The sequence below is a fragment of the Leiobunum rupestre genome, chromosome 11 (assembly GCF_980474605.1).
Source record: "Leiobunum rupestre chromosome 11, qqLeiRupe1.1.hap1, whole genome shotgun sequence".
In the NCBI taxonomy this organism is placed as follows: Eukaryota; Metazoa; Arthropoda; class Arachnida; order Opiliones; family Sclerosomatidae; genus Leiobunum; species Leiobunum rupestre.
Genome location: NC_143394.1, coordinates 50,782,719 through 50,805,046, shown reverse-complemented (window position 1 = coordinate 50,805,046; position 22,328 = coordinate 50,782,719). Strand labels below are relative to the sequence as shown.

Sequence of the window (22,328 nt, the reverse complement as noted above, 5' to 3'; positions counted from 1 at the left end):
TGGCGGTGAGTGCATGCATAGATGATGTGCAAGATAGGCGAGCTCGATTTCAAGGTTAATAAAAAACAATAAAAAAATAGCATTTAACTAACATATTCTTTTATTGTATCATTTTACAGAAATTAGTACTAAATTTCGGGGTGATAAACTTGGATCAAATACAGGTATCAAACTTGAAGATATACCTTAAAATTTCAAATGTGTTTAAGTTTGGGTGTTTATATGTAAACTGATAAAACTACTCACCAAATTCAAATAAATATATCATTCTGTCTAATAGAATTAACGTTTCTATGAGTGGGGCCAGTAACAACCTCAGTGAGTGAAATATAACAACCTTTTTCCAGTCTTTAAGACGAGATTCAATCAATTTAGATTCAAAATCTTCAGAGGGAATAAGGATTTTGTGCTTAGACAATGCTTTAGAAGCGTACCTAAAATGTGCAAATTGAACTACGAACATCAAGTTTAAGGAATAGGATAATATATCAATTAGCCTACTCAGTGAAAGACAGATTTTCAACATGTTTAATGCTTCTTAAACCCATTCTTTTCATGTTTGGATATCTTTTGACAATGATGTCTTCTAGTGTAGCTCTATAACAGTGCACGCGTAGCAGCTCAGGGTGACCTGGAAAATTAACCATATTAATTACCGACCCTATTTTTCAAAAATAATGACACTGTAACTAACTGATTAGCCTCTTTCTGAAAATTTCTATTGCGTGGCATGAAACTTCTTTCGCCTCGTAGCTAAGCTTTGATATATTTAAATGCTTCACAAAATCACTTATAGGAAAACCACCTAAAATTTCCTTAAAATAAATGTTGACCCTTTTTATTTATAAACCTCAAAAAAATTTCAATACTTTTGTCAGTTTTCATATAACAACAGCCAACAGATATTAATGATTTTGCCATTTTGGTTTCAATGAATAATTTAAATATAGAAGTTGATAAGTTTCCGCATGTATGGAGCCCCAATATCAAAAAATCTTCAACCTTTTTCCACGTTTCCTGCAAAATCTAAGTAATGGTGATAGTGGAAAAATTTGTTTAAAAACATTATGTAATAATTATAATACAATTTACTTGAAGAAAAGCAGTGTTATCTGATTCGGGTGATATAAATTGAATTTTATGATCAGGGGGTTGCAAGCTATAATCATTTTCAGTTTTTATTGATTGTTTGATCAAATTTTTAGCAACCTAATAAGAAATTGGCAAATGAGAGGAAAGAATTAGAAGTATGACTTTTCTATACTTCTTGGTCTATTCTTTTGGCTCCAGTTACGTGACAGCCTTCCGCTTCGATGGTCAAAACTTTATAACCGCAGGAAAATGACAGAAATCTAGAAAGGTGCCCTTGACCAGATCCAATATCGACAACATGATCACAGTTTGTATACTTTAATACTTGCTGAACTACCTGAAATTTTTAAAAAGTAATTTTGAGGTTTTTATAACGACAATCGACAGGACAGTGCTTAGAGGTCTCGCGGCCCTGGGCGAAACTGACAAATTGTGAGTGCAGCGGCCCTCCGGTATCTATATCCATAAGATAAAATTATACCAGCCCTGGGTGGCCACCCAGCTTGTGTCCCTAAGCACGGCCCTGGGAAAAGATTATTAATTCACCTTTGATAGGCGATATATTTCATGTTGCTTTTTCGGTTTCACATGTTTTCTAAATACACCATCAATACATGTATGATGTCCACCACTTGCGTGAAATTCCTCTTTACTTTCTTTCCAATCCTCTGTAATATCATCATTATCTATGAAGCAATGATATTATTTTAGTTTCCAGTAAAAAAAAAGTATTGGTGGTTTTATACCATTTAATGTTTCAGGCAAGTGGGTTATATTTTTCAAAATATCTAAGAAATGCCTGTATCCTATGGGAGGTCTTGGGCATGATAGCAACTGAGTTACTTTTCGAAATGCCAATAAACTTAATGGAAATTTTGATATTGTGGAAGGACTTCTATAAATGATATTTCTGGAATTATATACACAATGCTGCAGTATTAATAAATTTTGTAAGCTTACATATTCGTTTCAAATGATAAAAACAAAGAAATTTCATCTGTACTAATGTCTTCTAAGACAGATCTCCAACATTTTGGTACTTTATCCCAATGTGATTCAGTGAAGAAATCCTTTTTATAAATATATTAATGTTAGAGGTAATATATAATAGAAAAGCTTATAATCTTATTATAGATTAAAAACTTATATATTGTATATTCTATAAACTTTTACATGTATATATTAATCTATTTTAACAGTACCAACACATAAGCATCAGTGAGCCAGGAGTACATAGAAAGGAACATATCAATTTTCTTTATATGTAGCTGTATTGCTTCATAGTTCTCATACGAAGTACAGGTGTACATCTCCAAGTCAACGTATCAGCAAAATGTTTTATCTATAAATCCCAAAAAAAATTGCTATCAAGACTTGGCTTGTATTAACATTTCAAATTATCATATTGCTTCTAAATGAAAATGGCCAATAATTGGACTATTATAATTTTAACTGGCACAAATGAACATGATTTAAATGTTTTGGAACAAGAAACTAATGATTTAAAAATAAAAGGCTGCATATCGCAAGAAACAGAAATATTGGGCGTACAAGATCCGTCAGAAAATGTAGGCAGTGGCGCTGCCACTTTAAATGCTTTGGTCATACTCACCGAATATTTAAGTGCCCTGAATGGGTTTTCCACTCTCAATACCGACGTATTGTTAAATTCTAAAATTTTAATTATACATTGTGGGAGAAAAAATATCTTTGACAGTGGCAATTTAAAAGCATTGACAACTCTTAATTCTAATAATGTGGATAACGCCACCTGCTCTAAATCTCAAAATTACGGGTTGGAACCTATAAAGAATTTAGAACATCTAATTCATATTGCAACCACTTTGAGTGAGAAGGCTGATAACAATGAAAAACATTCTGGAGTTTGGGTTTGCAGTACAGACATGTCATTTCATTTTCACGAGCAAGTCTCTGTAACTAATTTCGATGTCGCCTTTCCAACTATATTCACAGTTGATGCAGATATAGAATACGCAAGCCGACATGGAACAGTCTGCACTAATGAAAATTATTTTGTTGAAAATATAATTTACTGCGGAACCAAGGATACAATTCAGAAATATCAAAATGAAAGCCATAAGGTAAATATTGTTTGCGGGATTGTGTATCTTCCTGTAAACATAATAGAAAGTATGTTAGTTTTCAACTCGTTATCTCCTCTAAACCGCTGTACTTATATGGGCATTGATGGTGGTGGTGAACCGCTTCAAGTGTCCTTATTTTTTGACATATTGATAGCCATGGCTTTAGAGGTAACCGAGGAAGACTTTATTGGAGGACATTGTGGGAAGTTATACGAGGTGAATTTAAATAATACCCAAAGGGGTGCGATAACCAAAGCAAGAAGCATCGTTTGGTCTTATTTGAATAAATTCCAATTGAAAGCCATAAAAATTGAAAATTGCAAGCACATTTACTGGGATGATAGGCTGAATAGCAGCCATCATGTCAAAAACTTATTAGAATTTAACCAGGGAATGGAACGGTGGTCATACACTTATCCAAAAATTCCTAGTGACCTAAAAAAGAAGACCTGTATTACAAATTCCTACATGAAAAATACTTTGAATTCCAAAATTTCAATTGGAAAAAATTCAGCCATTTCTCACTGTTTCTTAGAAGCGGAAGAAATCAGTATTGGAGAGGACTGTTATTTATGTGGGATTGATTTCAAAAACGATAATCCAGCATCATTTCGTGTTCCAAATGGCACAGTTGTCATTGGTTTCCATATAAAAGAATACAAAGACAAACTGTATATATTGTTAGGAATTGATGATATGCCCCAAGAATTAATATCCAGCTTAAATGAATGTAGCAAACTGAAAGTTTTGATCGAAAATGATGTAGATTTTGAAGAGAAACTCATAGAAAACTGCAAAATTTTCCCTTCAAGTGTTAGTTTGGAAAAATATTTGGAATTGATCAATAGTACCAAAATGGAAATAACAAACCAAAATAAAAATGAGCGACTTAGTTTACGAGAAATATTACACCAAGTGGATTTGGAAACAGAACAAAAGTGGAAAATGACAATAAGGAAAAGAATTTGTTTTTCAGTAATACAAGACATCTTTAATAACAATTCCAACAGTGCTATTTTAAATTACTTTAAATTAGCAACTTCAGAAGGATGGGCGAGAGAAGTTTTGGAAGTATTAGAAGCAGCTGCTTTATCTGTTATCGGGGATTATTATAAATTGTGCCGCATCTTATCCAGTACAGCTGATTTATTAGGTTTAATGGCAGGAAACTTGGGAAAGATTAGAAGTGGGCCAGGTAATAATAAATCTTGGGAGTCTTCTTTTTCATATTTGAAACAAGGAGATATCATTAATGGGTTGAAAGCTTTGAAGCATGAACGTGAAAAATGGATGACAAGAAACAATACTATAGTAAGAGCAGCTAGACACTATGAAAGAGCTTTGCAAGTCCTAATTCAAAATGCTGTTATGTCAGTCAAAGACTTCATTGAGACTAAACCCAGTAATATACTTAGCAACCATGACTGGGTTACTGTGGAATGCCCTGCTAGGGCCGATTTACAAGGTGGTTGGACAGATACGCCACCAATTTGTTACGAACAAGGAGGGAGTGTGGTAAATGTGGCACTGATGGTAGATGGTAAAAGGCCAATTGGTGCAAAAGCCCGAAGGATAGATGAATTGAAACTTGTATTTCATCTGATCCCTTACCAAAGCAATATTCCAGAAATTATTGATATAGTAAATATTAAAGATCTATGTGATTATAACGAGCCCTCAGCGCCAGGAGCCTTATTGAAAGCGGCGGTAATAGTGGCAGATATTGTGTCTTTGACCAGCGAGGATACCCTCCAAGAGCAACTATCTCGGGGCAATTTGAAGGGTGGAGTTGAACTTCATATCTGGTCAAATTTACCCCAAGGGTCAGGTCTTGGTACAAGCAGTATTTTAGCAAGCGCTGTTATGGCCGCTTTATGGACAGTTAATGGAAAGAGTTATACCAAAAAATCTATACTGCATGCTGTTCTCTATTTAGAACAGTTAATGACTACAGGAGGTGGTTGGCAGGACCAAGTTGGTGGAGTTATGGGAGGAATAAACCGTGGTTTTTCACTACCAAAATTGCCATTAGAAATTCTAGTAGATAAAATTGTTGTTTCAGAAAGTAATATCAAGCTATTAAATGAGCATCTACTACTAGTGTACACTGGAAAAGTGCGATTGGCTAAAAACTTGCTTCAAAATGTCATAAGAAACTGGTATGCTCGAGAAGAAAACATTGTAAAGTGCTTCCAAGACCTTCTAGTCCATTCCAAATCCATGGCGAGCGCATTAAGCGAGGGTGATTTGCTGAAAGTGGGTCAAGAAATGAATTGCTATTGGGAAATAAAAAAAGCATTAGCCCCCGGCTGCGACCCATTATTAATTAGACAGCTTATGGAAATTTTAGAAAACAACACATACGGGCAACTTTTGGTGGGTGCGGGTGGAGGTGGTTTTATGTGCATTGTCACAAAGAAACCCAATGATAAACCCACCATAGAGGCATTAATCAAAAAGTCTAATTTTTCAGAAACAGTAACTGTACATTCCATAGAAATAGATACGAGTGGTATTACCGTAAGAATTAATGATAGCCTAGAATTAATCAAATAACAAAATTTAAGTGCCTTATTTTTTATTTTCATATTTCATTGATATTGTTATTAAGAGAATTCGCTAGAATCAAAATCTCTCCACAAGGGAAATTTGAAATTGATCATTTCAGTTTTATTTTGAACAGCTGGCCAGATTATTTCTGCTAAATGACTGGCTCCTTGTTGGTTAAAATGAAGCCCATCCACAAATAGCTCTCTTGGATTCTAACCAAATTTTTTTTATAATTACTGACCTTCAACTAAAATTATTATCAAATGTAATAGAATTTCTTACTTTGTGATTTTGAAATGAATGAAAAAGATCAACAGTTTGCAAACCCAAATTACTTCCAACCTTTAAACATGCCTCGGAATATAGAACTTGTTTTTCCGAGCATCTTAAATTAACTATTGAATAATTACATCAATATTCTGTAATGTATTTGGCAAAAAAAATAAAAGCTTTGTTACTAGATTCGGGTTTAATTTTGGAATAAACATCGTGAAAATAGGGTGGGCATGTCATCAAGACAATTTTTTCTTTGTCAATACCCATAGCCTTAGAAATTAAAATATTTTTTAAAAAGCGAGATAATCAAATTGTTCACAGAAAATTACCATTAAATATTTGACAATTTCCTTTAAATTATTGGCGTATTCTAGCAGGGGGATATGCTGAATAGAATTTGCAGGAAGGGAGCAATCATTAGCACCAAGGAATATAAAAAATGCCGCTATATCACTGCTATTTGATGAGTCATAAATTTTTGGCAGTATTTTCAAACATTGTTTTGTATTATAACCACTAAAGCCCCGTGTAACCACATCACAAACTCTAAAAATCAAGATGTCAAGGTTAGTTACGGATCTATTAAAACAAAGGTTAGGTGAGATGACCTTTACCTTTGCAATTTATTGGCAATTACCGAAGCCCAAAACCCTGATTCAGTGTTAAATGCAATCTGAAATGTATTTAAATCATTTATATTCAATAACCATAGTTCACTTTCTGGTGCAGATTTTGAGAAGTGTTTACCTCTGTCAATGAATCACCAAAAAAAACCACTTTGGGCCAAACAAGTAAAGAAGAATTTTGGCTCATAGTGAAAATCTTTTAAAATAAAGAAATAGGAAACTTATAAACAAAATTTATTAGTTTTTAATAACCAAGCGACAAAATCATATATCATCTTGGGAGCTTGTTTCCTCACTGTGTGTGTGAAACAATTCAAAATTTTATCATTTAACATCGAAAATGTATGGAACATCATCTTTTTGTTTGTACCTTGTTACATATTTGAGACCATGTGAGCCCTCGGATGAATAATTGGACAAATATGGCAAATTTAGCAATTCTGGCTTAAAAGTGTGCAAGATATATATCCACACGAGTATTTGTTCATTATTTGATGATAATGTCACAAATTCTTGCGTTCGCGTATAATAATCTGGATGATTTTCAAATTTATCCAATTCTAGCAACACGTCACCATTTACATTGTATACTTCTCCCAATATTTTCTGTAAGATTTACATTGAATGCATCAATATTACTGAATAAACTCATAAGCTACCACAATTTCAATATTTTCGCAAAGCTTTAATGAAAATATGGTACAAGTACAAAAATATTTGGTTTTTGTACATACTTCACCAACATCCTTTAAACCAAGTAGAAAAGGAATATTGTACCGAGAGGCAATAACAAGTGGGAACCTATGGTCAGTTACAGCTGAACCAATGAATTGGCACGCTTCAGCATCATATTTTTCAAGAACATAATGATTTGGCTCTCCCTTCTTCAGAGTGCCATAAACAAACACCAAATGAGTCATTTCAAGTGTGATTGATTGTTTAGTATTACCTCTTAGAAGGCAATGAGTCTGCGAAATTTGATACATTGTATATATATACACAATCCTTCAATATAGGTCAATTTTTGAGAAACAAAGAAAACAAAAGCTGCTAATAGTGAAAATAGACAAAGATTGCTAAATCAAATCAACGAAGGAAGAATGAAAAACCGCTTTAAGCTTTATAGCAGTACTTATAACATGGATTAAATAAGCGAAGCTACTTATTTAATCCATGCTTAACAACAATAGGGCCTATTTAAGTTGGCAGTTTTACGGTATTTGGGTTGTATTAAAATTGAGTACTACCCAAAAAATTTCAGTCAGAAAATCTTTTGGGCAGTAGTAAATTTGGCCAAAAGTGATATAATTCTATACCAATCATATCCAAATTTTGTAAAATTTTGGGTAGTTACTGAACAACAACAAATAATTAACAATTTTGAGATATCACTAAGTGAAACCTAACTGACAAAGTATATAATATTATAATTTGAAAGTTAGGTTTTGGGACTAATATGTGGTGTTTAATTATATCTAAAATATATAAAGGAGAATTACACACTAACCCCACTTTCTCGATTTACGGCGCCAACATCGGAGTACGGACTCTATGAGATAGTAGTATAACCATAATTAAAACTTGCAACGTTATGCTTCAGTACTTTATCCTATCATAATTATTCAGTCGCATTTTCATGTGTATAGATTTCCATAGCTTAAATTTTATAATTTCAACCCGTCCCTGACCACCACAAAATTCCAGTTTCTTGTGAACTTAAGCAAAAGACTTATAACCCTATGCCTATACGTCAACACATTATTACATACACAAAAGTAGTCAAATATGCCTCGAAATAATTTTAATCTATTAAATTTCTCACCAATTCTTGGTATTTCTTCGAAATTTATAAAATACAATAGAAATCGACTTTCTAAACAATTAAAAAAACATAGAAAGCACGTGCCGATAATTACTGGTTAACCGCGTATCGCGAATTTTGTTACCAGCTCAAAATCATGTAACTTGATTTATGTGATTTTGTCTTTTGGTGTTTTCCAATGAATGAGGTTTCATGCTACATGATAGGTCATTTTGGAGGTTGAATGGCTTTAACACAATGGCTGGTCAAAGTCATTCTCAGAGTAACTCCAGGGGCGTCATCAAGGGGGGCACCGCTCCCCTCTCTAAGCTAATTAGAAAAGGCATTTTTGAAATGAGCACAAAATTAATGGCGTCGGCCAGAAGCCTTAGACTTTTCGCTGATGACCTCAAAATGTTTCGTGTGATAAAATCTTTCGCTGACATCATCACCCTTCAATCTGCCTTCGAACTCTTGAACTCTGGTTTCAAACCAATGGACTCATTTCCAATTACTCTAAATCAGTTACTGTTGTGCTCTATATCCAACAAGAGAAATGTGATACGAGAATTCCATCCCCATATTACCTCTTTAACCGTAATATTCAAAGAGTTAACGAGTGTCGTGACCTGGGTGTTCATGTTTCCAAAATCCTATCTTTTCGCACACATATTACTAAGGTTTGTGGTCGTGCTTCTGGCATCCTTGCCATCATTAAAGCTAATTTTTCGGGAATCAGCCCTGCTATGCTCAGTCGCCTCTTTGACTGTTACGTCCACCCCTAGCTCTTGGAATTTTCTAGTCAAATTTGGAGCCCCTATCTGTCTCAGGATGTTCAACTAATCGATAATGTTCAAGCTTGTGCCTCCCGTGTTCCCTATTCCCTTCGAAAATTATCTCGTGCTGAACGATTGGCTAAACTTAATTGGGTCCCCTTCAATATCGTAGACTTTATCTAGACTTAGCATCGCTCTTTAAAATTTTATGTGACCCCAACCAACTTTATTTTACTTTTGCGAATGGTAATACTGGCACTCGTGGTCACTCCCGTAACCTTTTTCTTAGGACCTCCAACAAGGAAACCCTTAAAACATCATTTTTTCGCAGAGTTATGCCTCATTGGAATGCTCTTCCCGAGGAAATTGTTTCCTTGAGGGCTATTCATCTTTTTGAAGCTAAACTTAAAATTCGCTTAAAACTTAAAACTTAATGTGCCCTCAAGTCTCCTATAGCCTTGTGTAATTGACTTCTGTTTATTTGGTTTTTGTATATATCTATTTTCCCGCGTCTTCCCAATTTGGACTCTCAGAGCTGTTAAGGCTATGTCTAGCCCTAGCTCTTCAAGACTAAGGAGAGAGAAAAAAATATCACCAAACACGGAAAACGATAGGCTAGAACCAAGGATCCTAAATTACCTTGCTAGAACCCACCCGTGCACCCGCTCCTTGAGTTCCGAACTCATGACTCAGGAAAATCGGGTATAGAGTTGACAAGCTAGCATCATAACCATAGAAATCTCATAGGTAACTAGAATGCTGCCGTGTAACTGGCAAATGGCCCAAACGCCGTGACAGACGACGCCAGATCTCAGCCAATCAGAGCTCAAAGAGCGGTTCTGCCAAGAATTTAATGTCACCGGAGAGAATGACGTCACCTATCTCCCGCTATAGTAACGGAACAAAGGAGTATTATTATCCTCCTTGGCGGAACCACTCTACGGCCTCTCATTGGCTGAAGGTTCAAGGCGAACTGGCGTCAAGCTCGGCCGTAGGCGGCAGCATTCTAGTTACCTATGAGATTTCTATGGTCATAACATGGCGGTTAAAAATAGTAGAAGCTCAGACGATTCTTACAGGATCCATCCATGGGCCAAATAATTAAATTATTTGGCCCATGATCCATATGATCCAAGCTCGCAGAATTCCTATAGGTTTTTGCTGGAATTTTTTCACATGAACCACCTCAACGTTTTTGGATTTTTATTTAAGATTTTTTGAACTTTTAGTTTGGTTTTCATATTTACTTATTATAAGGAATATTTAAATGCCATTGTGAGGAAGATAAATAAGATTTCGTTTATGTTCGCTTTGAAAATATTTAAGCCTAGGCCTGACATAGGCCCAACTTTTAAAATAGAAATCAATGTCAATGGCAGTATGGGAGAAGCAGTCATGTGACTGAGGTCCTTAGTATTATCATATGTAACATAATTACTCATAAGTATGCAACTATCTCTATTTCTTCACTAACGGTTTGTTTCACAGATACAGTGGCGCCGATCCCATGGGGGCGGCTGGGCCGAAGCCCCCATTGGGAAAAATCAATTTGCCCCCATTGGTAAAACCGCCGATGTTAAAGGCCGTTTATTTTTAAGCATCCGTAGCAAGAAAGTGTTGCCAGCAGCTTCATTCTAAGTTTATTAGTGAGCTTCGGCCCATTATGCTTCGGCCCCCATTGGGAAAAAAGCGATCGGCGCCACTGCACAGATATTGCGCCATCCGTACCCTACGTAATATTTGATGTAATATTTGGGGTCATTGAATCTAAAATGCCGATTATGCCGTCGCTCAATTAGCTCTACTTCTGATAAATCGACGGCCATTATTTTAGTAAACCACCGGTTTGAACAACCAAGGCTTAGGAGCTAAAATGAACTACAATATACTGTCAAGTGCTGTTAATGCAATTCATAAAGTTTTCGGAGACTCAGGTTCTAAAATAAATTTGCATTGGCAAATAAAAGAAGCAGTTTAATTGAAAAAATAGTTGAAATTCAGGTTGAGCTTTTCTGGGGCAGATTCTTTTGAGCCTAGGCCTAACTCTTCTAGGCTTGGTTATGGGCTTGGTATGGGTTTTAAAAACGCTGGTGGGTTATTCCATGTCAAATCAGGCAGGGGTCCCTACGGCACCATAACCGATTTTGATGAAAGTTTACATAGTTAAACTTTAGACATTTCTAGTGGTAGGTTCAAAATTTTAAGTCTTAATTCGATATATTTTCTAAGATAGTAAATTTTTAAAAAGGCCTTCCAGACGGTAAGGAGATGTCACGTTCCAAATCAAGTGATTTTGACACCCGATATCTAGAGAATGACTTCAAAGAAAAAAATTAAACTTTTTTACGGCTTAAGTGGGTGGTATAGAGTATAGATATCTCAAAACCCTTCCTCGAAACTGTTCTGTTTGTTCGTCGTAAATTTCGAAAAACGCCAAAATTTTCATCTAAACGAATAAATAGGCACATAAAAAGAACCGATAATTTTCGAAATTCTATCGGATCAGAAATTCTAATAAACGTTTCTGATAGTGTTTGCCCTGTAGAATTCGAAAATGATAGTCATTTCGCACTGCGACCAAAAGAGCATTAGATAAAGAACACCAAAAATGATAAAATATTAAAAATAACAAAAACACGATAGATTTCAAAGCCGCGCCAAGGTACCTACGCAATTGAAAGTCCTACAAAAGTATACATTGCCTGAAAGCTTTTGTTTCATTGGATAAAATATCCAAAATTCAAAGGTGATATAAGATTCCTTCATAAGTAAACATGATAACAAACTAGAATGAAAATTAAAAAAAATTGCGACTTCGGTGGGCGTCACAATATTACGTAAAACGCTTTAAAAGTGAATACAGACATTTATTTTTTTGTGGATCAGGTCGTGTACAAAATTTTTACTATATTATTGAGGGAATGACGAAAAAAATCGATGATCTTTTATATCTTTGATTTCTTCCTAAGTTACGTTTATATAATTTTTTTTTAAATACGCGTGAAGTTGAAAATTTAACGTAATGACTGTCCAGACACTGAAGCTAGTCATATTTGTTTAGCAAAAATTTAGTTTAGTTTAGTGTACTTTTTTGGGTTCGTCAATAGTCCCACGTTAGCGGTATTGTGGTTTTAAACTCAATTCGAGGAAGGGTTTTGAGATATCTATTCTCTATACCACCCACTTAAACAGAAAAAAAAGTTTAAATTTTTTCTTTGAAGTCATTCTCTAGATATCGGGTGTCAAAATGAAAATCACTTGATTTGGAACGTAGTTCATTTTAGCTCCTAAGCCTTGGTTGTTCAAACCGGTGGTTTACTAAAATAATGGCCGTCGATTTATCAGAAGTAGAGCTAATTGAGCGACGGCATAATCGGCATTTTACTGTTTAAGTGGGTGGTATAGAGTATAGATATCTCAAAACCCTTCCTACAATACAGCTAACGTGGGACTATTGACGAACCCAAAAAAGTACACTAAACTAAACTAAATTTTTGCTAAACAAATATGACTAGCTTCAGTGTCTGGACAGTCATTACGTTAAATTTTCAACTTCACGCGTATTTAAAAAAAAATTATATAAACGTAACTTAGGAAGAAATCAAAGATATAAAAGATCATCGATTTTTTTCGTCATTCCCTCAATAATATAGTAAAATTTTGTACGCGACCTGATCCACAAAAAAATAAATGTCTGTATTCACTTTTAAAGCGTTTTACGTAATATTGTGACGCCCACCGAAGTCGCAATTTTTTTTAATTTTCATTCTAGTTTGTTATCATGTTTACTTATGAAGGAATCTTATATCACCTTTGAATTTTGGATATTTTATCCAATGAAACAAAAGCTTTCAGGCAATGTATACTTTTGTAGGACTTTCAATTGCGTAGGTACCTTGGCGCGGCTTTGAAAGCTGTCGTGTTTGTTATTTTTAATATTTTATAATTTTTGGTGTTCTTTATCTAATGCACTTTTGATCGCAGTGCAAAATGACTATCATTTTCGAATTCTACAGGGCAAACACTATCAGAAACGTTTATTAGAATTTATGATCCGATAGAATTTCGAAAATTATCGGTTCTTTTTATGTGCCTATTTATTCGTTTAAATGAAAATTTTGGCGTTTTTCGAAATTTACGACGAAAAAACAGGACAGTTGCGAGGAAGGGTTTTGAGATATCTATACTCTATACCACCCACTTAAACCGTAAAAAAAGTTTAATTTTTTTCTTTGAAGTCATTCTCTAGATATCGGGTGTCAAAATCACTTGATTTGGAACGTGACATCTCCTTACCATCTGTAAGGCCTTTTTAAAAATTTAATATCTCAGAAAATATATCGAATTAAGACTTAAAATTTTGAACTTAGCACTAGAAATGTCTAAAGTTTAACTGTGTAAACTTTCACATGGAATGACCCTGGTGGAATATCCCACTTCGACGACTTGTTCCATTTTCGGAAAGTAATCTCTGAACCGAACCGTATTTGTCATTTTCCCCAACCTTTTCTTTTTCTAAACTACTCATTATTTAACTTCATCCGCACAAACCGAGCGCATGCCGAGCGAGTTTATAAATTTCAAAATTGGGCTGACTAAAATTTCGACGCAAAAATTCCTTCTCAATTTAGAGGTTTTCCATTGGCTTAAATAAATATGTTAGTAGCCAATAGTGTGATTCCCAAAATTACTAGGATTAATAAAAAGGTTAAAATATAACGTAGTCCGCCTTTTTACTGGTTCGTGGTGAAACAAACCGTTAGTGAGGATTTTTGAATGGAATAAAGGTAAAGTGGCATACTTATGAGTAATTATGTTACATATGGTATTATTAATAATATGCTTTTTCTCTTAGAAGCTTAGCCAAGATAAATGTCTCGCACTCTGCTTAAATTCAACATTCCACTGTTAAACCGATATTTACAATGTTAGTGTTTTTAAAACAAGTTGGCAAGCCAAAATATACCTCTCCTCGGAAGAATGGTCCCTAGTGGTATTAATTTCTCGACACGACCCCTAAAGATATCTCCGCAATTCAGAGTTATTTACGAAAAACGTATTCTCGGTTCAAACCCTGCCCGGTATAAAATTTTAATTTTAATTTAAATAATTGAGACGAAACAATCGAGTTTAATTTATTCAGAATATTATAAATTAAGTAGTTACAACAGCGAGTTAGACTTACTAAAACAATGCACAATTGAATTTAACCCTTTTTACAGTACATGTTTATCAGTTGAATATAATACTAAGTAAATTTTAATGAAAGAAATATCTACAGATGGTATTTGTATTTTTCTCGCTTACGAAATACTTGCCGCATCTTTAACGCTCATTTTATTTCAACGCTCGTAGACTTCCAGTTGACGTTGTGACACATACCGCATGAAAAAGACCAATGCCGTCCAATTTCCAATATCATATAATGACTCGCACACCCAGGAAATCATTGACTGCGTTAGAAATCGTAGATATCCAAATATCCACACCAAATATATTTACAAGAAGCAAAAACCTTACCATCAACAAAGCACAGAGAGCCACTTGACTAACCGCCAGCTCTTAAAGCAATTAACGTTAAATTATCTCCTTTGAATTAACACAACTATATATAGGTCGTTAATAATACCCGTAAATAAATAACCAAAAACTAACAAAGTGGACCACCCACAGGGTCTACCCTTTAACTCTCTTATCTCGGCTGACTACGCTAAAACCAGATATAACCTTTAAAAAAACCAGATTAGGCCTTCATAAATTCATTAATAAAAAAAGACTTTATTACCTATTATGCTTACGATGCGTGTCTTAATTTCAGTGAAACTAAGGAGCTATCGGTGGTTCTGTGGTAGAGCGCTCGACTGCCAAGCCGAATGGTCTGGGTTCGAAACCTGGGTGGCGCATTTGTTTTTAATCAATAGAGAAACGCTAAATTAGAATTTCTTCGATGCAATAATTTCAATTTCAATTCTATTTCAATTAAACCAAAATTTCGTACTCTATTAAATACGCTTCCGATAAAGCTGAAGGTCTAATTTTCAATAAGGCGTAACAAGTGTCGGTGGTTCTGTGGTAGAACGTCCGCCTGTCAAGCAGGAGGTCTCGGGTTCAAATCCCGTCCGATGCGATCGCAAATTGATACTAAGACGAAAACCGTGTACAACTGGTGGAAACCCTGCCATTGGACGTTGAGAGGTAGCATTACACTCAGCACTCGGTCCGTCTAAAAGTCATTAAGAAGAAGTTGGAGAGAAAACGCCCAAATAAACACCACAGACTCAACATGCACAACCATCAGAACACAAATTCAACACTCACAACCTACGCATAAACATTACAAAAACGTAAAACACCAAACCGTCACGACGGTGAGCGAAAAAACACCATCCAAACCAAACCGTAAATGAATCCGTTAACGCTCACCGTCACACGGTGGTTTTGCCAACCCTTCGAGAAACTGTGAACGCAGAGATCTCGAGAAACTGCGTACGCAGTGATTACACTGCACCGAAAATGCGAACGCGTTCGCAGGCCTGACAGACAGACCCACAGACCTACAGACCTACAGACCCACAGACAGACACGGTGGTTGTATAACCCCTCCTAGGGGACGTTGTCCCCTCGGAGAGGTAAAAAACGGATATTGCAATAATTATAGCCCTGAGTTGTTGTTCCACTAGGCTCACTGAACATCCTGAAGTAACTTTTACCAAATCACCAATTTGAAAGCCCGCCGTTTGTTAACATTTCAAATTGTTACGAGGCTTAAGGAAACCCAAACTTTTACCTGTACAACGACACATTATCGTCCACCGCAAATCGTTTTCTACATGTGAAAATGAAACATCGAGGAACCATAACAACAAACAACGCAATTTAGTTATCCAAAACGTTTGCATATAAGTGAAACGGTCTACCATGTTTAAAAACTACATTAAACTCGATTCGCGTGGGCCAATCAAAGGCTTGTTTTTTTTTGTTTTTTTTTTATTCGATTGTGACGTGTGGGACAATTCAGTCCTCTCGTCCATTTGATTAATCAGGGTGAGATATGTGTAACGGCCACGCCAACGGGGGGATACGTGGGGACAGGGGTGGGGACACCCGTGGCGGAAGTATTCCGACCACCCGTTGGGGGATTGGTGGTCGTCCTCACACGGCCATCCACAAACTCTGCCTCCCGGACGCCTGGGATTACAGGAGTGAGCCACTACTCCCGGCCATCAAAGGCTTGTTCTTAACGTGACGTAATCTAAAATCGAATTTATTATTTTCAGTAACTCAAACTAGATGGCAACGAGTCGTTGCCGTAGTCACTCTTTGAATCGTGATTGGTTGATAATGACGAAACCTCCGAAAATGTAATTGGCCCATTTGGTATTTATACGGAATCATTCTAAGATTATAAGATTTCTATGGTTAAAACCCTTCCATGTCCTAAGCGCTACAGCCTGAATAGCTGCACCAGAACAGCTACACCCGAACACCTACAGAGTATAAAACAGCTACAGGCTCGAACAGCTACAGTTTAACAACAAGACGTACAGCGGTCGGAATACACACAATCCTCCTGATGTGTTTAGTTTGTTTGAGCTATTTACAGCAACCTGCAACGCCGCCGGTATATATCCACGGCCACACATAATTGTATTTACACTTATTTGTTACTTCTGTGGTCACACTTATTTGTTTATTCCGGTTAGACGTTGAGTATCACATTTATTTTTTACTTATAGTCACACATTGAGTGTCCCTCTTATTGGTTACTTCAGGTCATACGTTGTAAGCATCACGTATTACTCCGATAAGTGTCCACTTTGGGTCATATTAGAACGGCCTTGGAAAATGCCAGAGAGAAATTCGCGTATAGTCTCTAAAACCACGCGTATTTCTAATGTTGGAAGTTGCGGGGGGTACGTCTACGCTGTCCAAAAAACCTTACTTAGAATTAAAATTAAGCAACGTAATTGCAATTCTAGGTTATACAGGGTGTCCACTAAAAAATGAAACGGTGAATATCTCAAAATCTGTTTTAGGTACGAATTTGAAATTTTCAGGTCGCATAGAGCGTGTAGGGGGAACACCTACTATGAAAATGTCGATGACCTTGAACCATGTCTTCAAGGTCATCCAAAAATTATCTCGAGAACCGTAAGTGTTAGAAAGTTGGTTCCAATTAGAAAGGTATTCCACGTCACGTATTATGTCTAAATAGCTTTGACCCGATCGGATTTGACCAATAGGAAGTCGATAAATGTTTTACTAAAATCACAAAGGTCGTAAAAGGGAAAATTGCAAGAAAGCGCTAATAACTCGAAAACAAATCGTGTAACATTATTGAAATTTGTTAGACGAACTCATCATGGTGGGAGTCTTTAAATTTTGAAAAATTGGATGACCTTGAAAACGTGGTTCAAGGTCGTGAAAAAATTATCTCGCGATCCATTGGGTTTAGAAACCAGGTTTCAATTAGAAAAATGCTTATCACCACATTCTCGTCCTAGTAGCTTTGAACCATGTCTTCAAGAACATTTGAAAATGACCTTGAGAAATAACTTATAATAATGTAACACGACTTGTTTTCGAGTTATTAGCGCTTTCATTCAATTTTCCCTTTTACGACCTTTGTGATTTTAGTAACAATTTTCTCGACTACCTATTGGTTAAATCAGATCGGGTCAAAGCTAGTTAGACCTAAAACATGACAGGGAATACTTTTCTAATTGGAACCAACTTTCTAACACTTACGGTTCTCGAGATAATTTTTGGATGACCTTGAAGACATAGTTCAAGGTCATCGACATTTTCATAGTAGGTGTTCCCCCTACACACTCTATGTGACCTGGAAATTTAAAATTCGTAAATAAAACCGATTTTCAGATATTCGCCCTGGTTCATTTTTTAGTGGACACCCTGTATTAGTAGTCATATGCGAGTACTCAATTTTGTTAGACTCGAAACTCTATAAACCTTATTTGAAAAACTAGAAAAAAGTTTCGAGTTGTCATTTGAGACATCGGCTTAGTTTTTCGAGTACTCGGCGAATAGGCTTAATTTAATGAGTACTCAAAACGTCTATTTTATGCAAGGCACTCGCGAATTTTGAAAAAACGCGTAATTTTTTTAATTTCCGATAGTCCCACCCAAAGGTGTTTTAAGGCATGCGGATTTAGACAAAAGTCTTGGTGAGCTCAGTATTTTTGAAAGTACCCCAGCGGTTAAGGTTAACTTACGCTTTGTAACGTTTATCATTTATTTAAATTGTTTTTTCAGATATTTAATAAGCTTTCTTATTTAGGTACTCAAAAACCTAAACCTAACTATTCAAGTACTTGAAAGCTAAGCCTATCTATTCAAGTACTCGAAAGCTAAACCAAACCTAACTATTAGAATACTCGAAGCCGTATTTTTTATGTAAGCCTAAATACTTGAATACTCGAGAAAAAATAAAACTTGACTCAATAACGGAAATTTTATTTACTCGAGACTCGACTCGAAGCCCCAAAATCAAGACTTGCACATGGCTACATATCAGTAAATTAGTTTTTACCAGTTTGATCACAATTATCTTTTGAAGTAACAGAGTTAGATTTGTTTAAAATCTCCTTCAATAGGTGGTTTTTTTTCGCCTGTCCCAGGACAAAAAGTGTAAACTTTTTACCCTAAAACGTTTTATTCGCCTGTTCTCGGGGTAAGATTTACCCTGTCCCGAATTTTGTTCGCTTGTTCCAGAGCTCAAACGTTACACTTTTTACTCCTCCTCGAAAGAAGGTGTAGAGGGAGTAATCTAGCTTATATAGAAAATTCGTCTGCTTAAATTTCTATTCACGAAAACATAACGGGTTTTGAACAACTTCATATGTGGCAAGCTTTTAATAACGAATATCCAATTGCTAAATGCTATTTAATGACTTTAAAAGTTGCTTGATGACTTAGACCTAAGGTGGTGTCTTGGGTATTAGCCTAGCTATAGCTGATTATTATTATTATTAAATAAATAAGAAAAATTAGTCCTATATTGATGATCTCACCACCGGTCGCCATCTTAAAAACAAAACAGATATATAACCTTTAACCTCTAACTACTCCCTTCTTACTCCAACTCGTTTTTTTCGTCCAGATAGAATTGGAGTAAATGGACGTCATAGAGCTACACTTTTGAACCTGCTCAAAAAACCCAGAACAGGCGAAAAAAAACCACCTAAAGTGTTTGGCTTATTATTCAAAGCAGGCTTGGAAATTTCATTCGCTTTAGGTGTAACTTTAACTGAAAATAAAAAAGTTTAAACTATGAAAAAGAAATATATATAACTATTTCTTACCAATGAATTATGGACTATTTTTGCTATTGGTATTTGTATCTCCCAAAATTGACTTAACAAACTGATTTTTTAAGGTGCTTTGACTCATATTTGATTTGTTTTAAGCCGATAATTATATTTACTCTTTATGACACCTACTAGAATAATCCACACAATTATTTCATATTTACCAGGTGTTTGGGTAAATATATATCCATTTTCAGTACACTCTTCAATTTGGAGAAAAACCGGTTCTGTGTTAGTTTCAAATATGTCAATGGAATCTTCGTTATTTTCATTTAGATCTTCCATGTCCCTTTTAGATTTTAATAAGTTTACTGTTACCATTGTCAGTTTAAAGGTACTCCATAGGCTGTTATATACAAACCGAATAATATAAAGACTAATGAATTTCAAATGCTACACATTGTTTCTAACAGAAACAACACCAAATCCAGCTTCATCAAGACCTGTGTTACCCTCAACCTCAACAATATCAGGGTACAACGCTAATAGATATGAAAAAATTAATTTATCGAAATTCCGAGAGGGGAACGTTCGGCCCTCTGGTGGAAGTTACAAGAATATAAGTTATATATTCGTATAGAGCTAATTAATCTGATCAAAAATATATACACATTTAATATATTTTAATCATATTTAATTATGTCCCAAAAAAAGTAGATTTCGAAACACCGAGTTGATATCTACAAGAGTTATATGTGTGTACACTCGAATGTCTAAGGCTCTTTTGCAATCATACTGCGAATTAACATGAAGTACATTACTGTGACCGAAAATCTCGGCTGTAAACCCGTTTTCTCTGGCAATCATCAGAGAACGATATTCATATTATTAAATGGAACAAATCTATAAAGGTTTATTAGTAAACTCGTCGCACACGAGCTAGAAAATCCTAAATTCCTCGTGACTTTAATTACCACGTTGTAGAAATGACTATTGTTGGAAGTTCAAAAATATATACAGGGTGTCCACTAAAAAATGATCCAGGGCGAATATCTCAGAAACCATTTTCTCTAGGAATTTTTTTATGTTACGTAGCACGTGCAGGGGGCCAAAGAAGAATGATAACCTCGATGACCTTGAACCATGTCTTCAAGGTCATCCAAAAACTATCTCGAGAACCGTAAGTGTTAGAAAGTTGGTTTCAATTAGAAAAGTGTTCCCCGTCACGTTTTATGCCTACATAGCGTGAACATGATCGGATTCGACCAATAGTAAGTCGAGAAAAAGTTTACCAAAATCACAAATGTCGTAAAATGGAAAATTGCACGACAGCGCTAATAACTCCAAAACAAGTCGTGCTACATTAACGAAATTTGCTAGACAATCGCATCATGGTAGGATATTTTAATATTTGGAAAATTGTATGACCTTGAACCGTTGTCTTTAAGGTCATACTAAAATTATCTCGAGAACCATTACGTTTAGAGCAAAAATTCTAATTGGAATTTTTGATCTAAAACTAATGGTTCTCGAGATAATTTTAGTATGACCTTGAAGACATGGTTCAAGGTCGTACAATTTTCCAAATATTAAAATATCCTACCATGATGCGATTGTCTAGCAAATTTCGATTATGTAGCACGACTTGTTTTGGAGTTATTAGCGCTGTCTTGCAATTTTCCCTTTTACGACCTTTGTGATTTTGGTAACAATTTTATCGACTTACTATTGGTCGAATCCGATCGTGTTCACGCTAAGTAGGCATAAAACGTGACGGGGCACACTTTTCTAAATGGAACCAACTTTCTAGCACTTACGGTTCTCGAGATAGTTTTTGGATGACCTTGAAGACATGGTTTAAGGTCATTGAGGTTATCATTCTTCTTTGGCCCCCTGCACGTGCTACGTAACATCAAAATTTCAAATTCCTAGAGAAAACGGTTTCCGAGATATTCGCCCTGGATCGTTTTTTAGTGGACACCCTGTATACCATGTCTCTTACGAAAAAAGTACTTATCAAAATGTTAATATAAATCATTTAACTTCGCAAGGGCTCTAGACACGGTATTCGTCTTATTATCAATTTGCGATCGCATCGGGCGGGATTTGAACCCGAGACCTCCTGCTTGGCAGGCGGACGTTCTACCACAGAACCACCGACACTTGTCGACTTATTGAAAATTAGCCCTTCAGCTTTATCGGAAGCGTATTTCATAGAGTACGAAATTTTGGTTTAATTGAAATAGAATTGAAATTGAAATTATTGCATCGAAGAAATTCTAATTTAGCGTTTCTCTATTGATTAAAAACAAATGCGCCACCCAGGTTTCGAACCCAGACCATTCGGCTTGGCAGCCGAGCGCTCTACCACAGAACCACCGATAGCTGCATAGGTTCACTGAAATTAAGACACGCATCGTAAGCATAATAGGTAATAAAGTCTTTTTTTATTAATGAATTTATGTAGGCCTAATCTGGTTTTTTTACGAATGAAATTTTAAAGGTTAAATCTTGTTTTAGCGCAGTCAGCCGAGATAAGAGGGTTAAAGGGTAGACCCTGTGGGTGGTCCACTTTGTTAGTTTTTGGTTATTTATTTACGGGTATTATTAACGACCTATATATAGTTGTGTTAATTCAAAGACGATAATTTAACGTTTATTGCTTTAAGAGCTGGCGGTTAGTCAAGTGGCTCTCTGTGCTTTGTTGATGGTAAGGTTTTTGCTTCTTGTAAATATATCTGGTGTGGATATTTGGATATCTACGATTTCTAACGCAGTCAATGATTTCCTGGGTGTGCGAGTCATTATATGATATTGGAAATTGGACGGCATTG

At 35.6% G+C, this 22,328-nt stretch overlaps 4 protein-coding genes across 7 annotated transcripts; 1 reads left to right on the top strand and 3 right to left on the bottom strand.

Moving 5' to 3' along the window:
• Window positions 1-97: 97 nt before the first annotated feature.
• On the bottom strand, window positions 98-9,109 carry LOC149923227 (methyltransferase-like protein 25B). 4 transcript variants are annotated; one of them, XM_090162746.1, is made up of 13 exons: window positions 8,859-9,109; window positions 8,472-8,780; window positions 2,295-2,434; window positions 2,053-2,162; window positions 1,839-1,987; window positions 1,639-1,778; window positions 1,265-1,429; window positions 1,093-1,209; window positions 870-1,026; window positions 695-805; window positions 502-631; window positions 247-434; window positions 98-185 (listed from the first exon to the last, which is right to left on the bottom strand). In XM_090162746.1, exons 3-13 carry the CDS (start codon window positions 2,400-2,402, stop codon window positions 109-111), a joined length of 1,452 nt encoding a protein of 483 aa, XP_090018872.1. In that variant the 5' UTR covers window positions 2,403-2,434; window positions 8,472-8,780; window positions 8,859-9,109; the 3' UTR covers window positions 98-108. The 4 variants fall into 4 exon arrangements, with proteins under 4 accessions (XP_090018872.1, XP_090018873.1, XP_090018871.1 ...); XM_090162747.1 differs by having other exon boundaries at window positions 8,472-8,775; XM_090162745.1 differs by having other exon boundaries at window positions 8,472-9,109.
• LOC149923230 (L-fucose kinase-like) lies at window positions 2,354-6,201 on the top strand. The gene has a single exon (XM_090162742.1). It carries the CDS (start codon window positions 2,508-2,510, stop codon window positions 5,751-5,753), a length of 3,246 nt encoding a protein of 1,081 aa, XP_090018868.1. The 5' UTR covers window positions 2,354-2,507; the 3' UTR covers window positions 5,754-6,201.
• On the bottom strand, window positions 5,666-7,066 carry LOC149923229 (isoamyl acetate-hydrolyzing esterase 1 homolog). The gene is made up of 7 exons (XM_090162755.1): window positions 7,020-7,066; window positions 6,771-6,845; window positions 6,638-6,696; window positions 6,353-6,569; window positions 6,206-6,293; window positions 6,030-6,142; window positions 5,666-5,959 (listed from the first exon to the last, which is right to left on the bottom strand). The coding sequence occupies exons 2-7, from the start codon at window positions 6,834-6,836 to the stop codon at window positions 5,804-5,806; spliced, it is 699 nt and encodes a 232-aa protein (XP_090018881.1). The 5' UTR covers window positions 6,837-6,845; window positions 7,020-7,066; the 3' UTR covers window positions 5,666-5,803.
• LOC149923228 (gamma-glutamylaminecyclotransferase C-like) lies at window positions 6,874-8,462 on the bottom strand. Its single transcript, XM_090162756.1, has 3 exons — window positions 8,157-8,462; window positions 7,384-7,617; window positions 6,874-7,255 (listed from the first exon to the last, which is right to left on the bottom strand). The coding sequence occupies exons 2-3, from the start codon at window positions 7,567-7,569 to the stop codon at window positions 6,974-6,976; spliced, it is 468 nt and encodes a 155-aa protein (XP_090018882.1). The 5' UTR covers window positions 7,570-7,617; window positions 8,157-8,462; the 3' UTR covers window positions 6,874-6,973.
• Window positions 9,110-22,328: the final 13,219 nt, after the last annotated feature.

What these genes read in the sequence shown, in the direction of transcription:
- LOC149923227 (XM_090162745.1), bottom strand. Translation starts at nt 2,402, where the DNA reads ATGTACACCTGTACTTCGTATGAGAACTATGAAGCAATACAGCTACAT. An exon ending in ATAACACTGCTTTTCTTCAA is followed by an intron (nt 1,027 to 1,092) that starts GTAAATTGTATT and finishes ACCATTACTTAG; the next exon opens with ATTTTGCAGGAAACGTGGAA. An exon ending in TTATATGAAAACTGACAAAA is followed by an intron (nt 806 to 869) that starts GTATTGAAATTT and finishes AGGAAATTTTAG; the next exon opens with GTGGTTTTCCTATAAGTGAT.
- LOC149923230 (XM_090162742.1), top strand. Translation starts at nt 2,508, where the DNA reads ATGAAAATGGCCAATAATTGGACTATTATAATTTTAACTGGCACAAAT.
- LOC149923229 (XM_090162755.1), bottom strand. Translation starts at nt 6,836, where the DNA reads ATGAGCCAAAATTCTTCTTTACTTGTTTGGCCCAAAGTGGTTTTTTTT. An exon ending in TTGGTGATTCATTGACAGAG is followed by an intron (nt 6,697 to 6,770) that starts GTAAACACTTCT and finishes AATACATTTCAG; the next exon opens with ATTGCATTTAACACTGAATC. An exon ending in ATTCATTTCAAAATCACAAA is followed by an intron (nt 5,960 to 6,029) that starts GTAAGAAATTCT and finishes AAATTTGGTTAG; the next exon opens with AATCCAAGAGAGCTATTTGT.
- LOC149923228 (XM_090162756.1), bottom strand. Translation starts at nt 7,569, where the DNA reads ATGACTCATTTGGTGTTTGTTTATGGCACTCTGAAGAAGGGAGAGCCA. An exon ending in GTTTAAAGGATGTTGGTGAA is followed by an intron (nt 7,256 to 7,383) that starts GTATGTACAAAA and finishes TAAATCTTACAG; the next exon opens with AAAATATTGGGAGAAGTATA.